This window comes from Fonticula alba (genome assembly GCF_000388065.1).
Source record: "Fonticula alba strain ATCC 38817 unplaced genomic scaffold supercont2.12, whole genome shotgun sequence".
Lineage (NCBI taxonomy): Eukaryota > Rotosphaerida > Fonticulaceae > Fonticula > Fonticula alba.
Window position 1 is genome coordinate 577,312 of NW_009242982.1, and position 1,358 is coordinate 578,669.

Below are 1,358 nucleotides of genomic sequence, written 5' to 3' on the forward strand. Positions count from 1 at the left end.
GGGGGGGGGGGGGCGCGCGCAGGGCGGAAACACAGGGCAGGGAGTCTCGGTGGCCATGGACACGCACGAACCGCCCCCGGCCAGGATGTACTCGTGGCAGGGGCTCCAGGCGACGCTGGATGCTCCGGAGGAGGGGCCGCCGCCGGTGGACAGGCAGTCGATGGCGCCGCCGGTGCGCGCGTCGCACAGCCGCACCCCGGCCGGCGAGGTGACATCCGTGGCGTAGGCACGGCTGCCGGGGCGCGGGGCCACCAGCGCCTCCGGCACCGCGGCCGCGATCAAGCTATGGGACTTGGCCACCGGGGAGAAGGCCAGCGCGGCCACGCCATTGCGCAGGTCGAAGGAGCCGGCGATCTGGAAGCGCGCGGCGTCCCACAGGAAGACCCCCTCGGAGTGCGGCCGCGAGGAGGCCGTGGCAAACATGCCGGCATCGTGCGGGAACCACCGGACGCAGGTCAGGGACTCGGGGGGGTTGCTGTGGCGGCGGTCAGGCGGCGGACGGCGCAGGGGGGGGGGGGGGGGCGTGGCCGAGGAGACCGGCAGGCAGCGGGAGCTGTCGCACCATTGGGCTTCGAACCGGGCATGGAGGGTCCCCGTCAGAGACATGCCATCCGAGTCGTCGGCCAGGTGGCGCTGGCGGACCGGCGGTGCCAGGTCGAAGAAGGCCACATCGCCATCGACCGAGGCGCTAAGGAGCCTGCGCCCATTGGGAGAGAGAGAGAGAGGGGGAGGGAGGCACGCGCATGCGCATGAAGCCAGTCAGAAGGGCGGAGCTCGGCCCCGGTGTGCGGGGAGATTCTTTTCCCCCCACCACCATGCAGGGCGAGCGTGCAAGCGGATTCGGCAGGGGCGCCTGCACACGCACATGTCCGGGAAACGCGGGTGCACATCGACCGAGGTGATGATGGAAGTGCACCGGCTTCGGGGGAGCCGGCAAACTGGCGGCCCGCCATAGGCCAAGCTGAAGCGGCCCGCGTCGGGGGGATCGGCCACCGGGCGAGTGGCGCCGCCATCGACACCCCCCGGGGAGATGCCCATCGGCCGGCCGACGGCCAGATCCAGCAGGGCCGTGTGGCGCTGGCGCTCCAATCGCGAAAAGGCCGCCGGCGGGAGGAGGCCACGCTCCAGGGCGAAGAGCGAAAGAGGCAACATGGCCGACCGCCGGGCGGGGGGGGGAGGATCCAAAAGAGGGAGAGAGAAAGGAGAGAAAAAAGAGAGGTGGGGAGGGGGGGGGGGAGGACGGCTTGCCCTGCGCGGAGGGCTTCGCGATCTCTCCCCAGCCCCGGGCCCGGAAAAGGAGATGGACGAGAGGGGGAGAGAGGGGACCGAACCTGGCCAGCAAGGCGCCCGAGCTGGGG

General features: G+C 71.9%; 1 protein-coding gene across 2 annotated transcripts in view; it reads right to left on the minus strand.

Annotated features, from left to right (window-relative positions):
* H696_05651 overlaps window positions 1–1,152 on the minus strand; it is a gene marked incomplete at its 5' end in the record, with an annotated part of 5,457 nt that extends 4,305 nt beyond the window's left edge. For both annotated transcript variants that reach the window (XM_009499470.1, XM_009499469.1), the window contains 3 exons: window positions 68–475; window positions 563–697; window positions 866–1,152. In XM_009499470.1, the coding sequence (XP_009497745.1) occupies window positions 68–475; window positions 563–697; window positions 866–1,152 (830 nt within the window). The remainder of the gene's footprint in view (window positions 1–67; window positions 476–562; window positions 698–865) is intronic.
* Window positions 1,153–1,358: the final 206 nt, after the last annotated feature.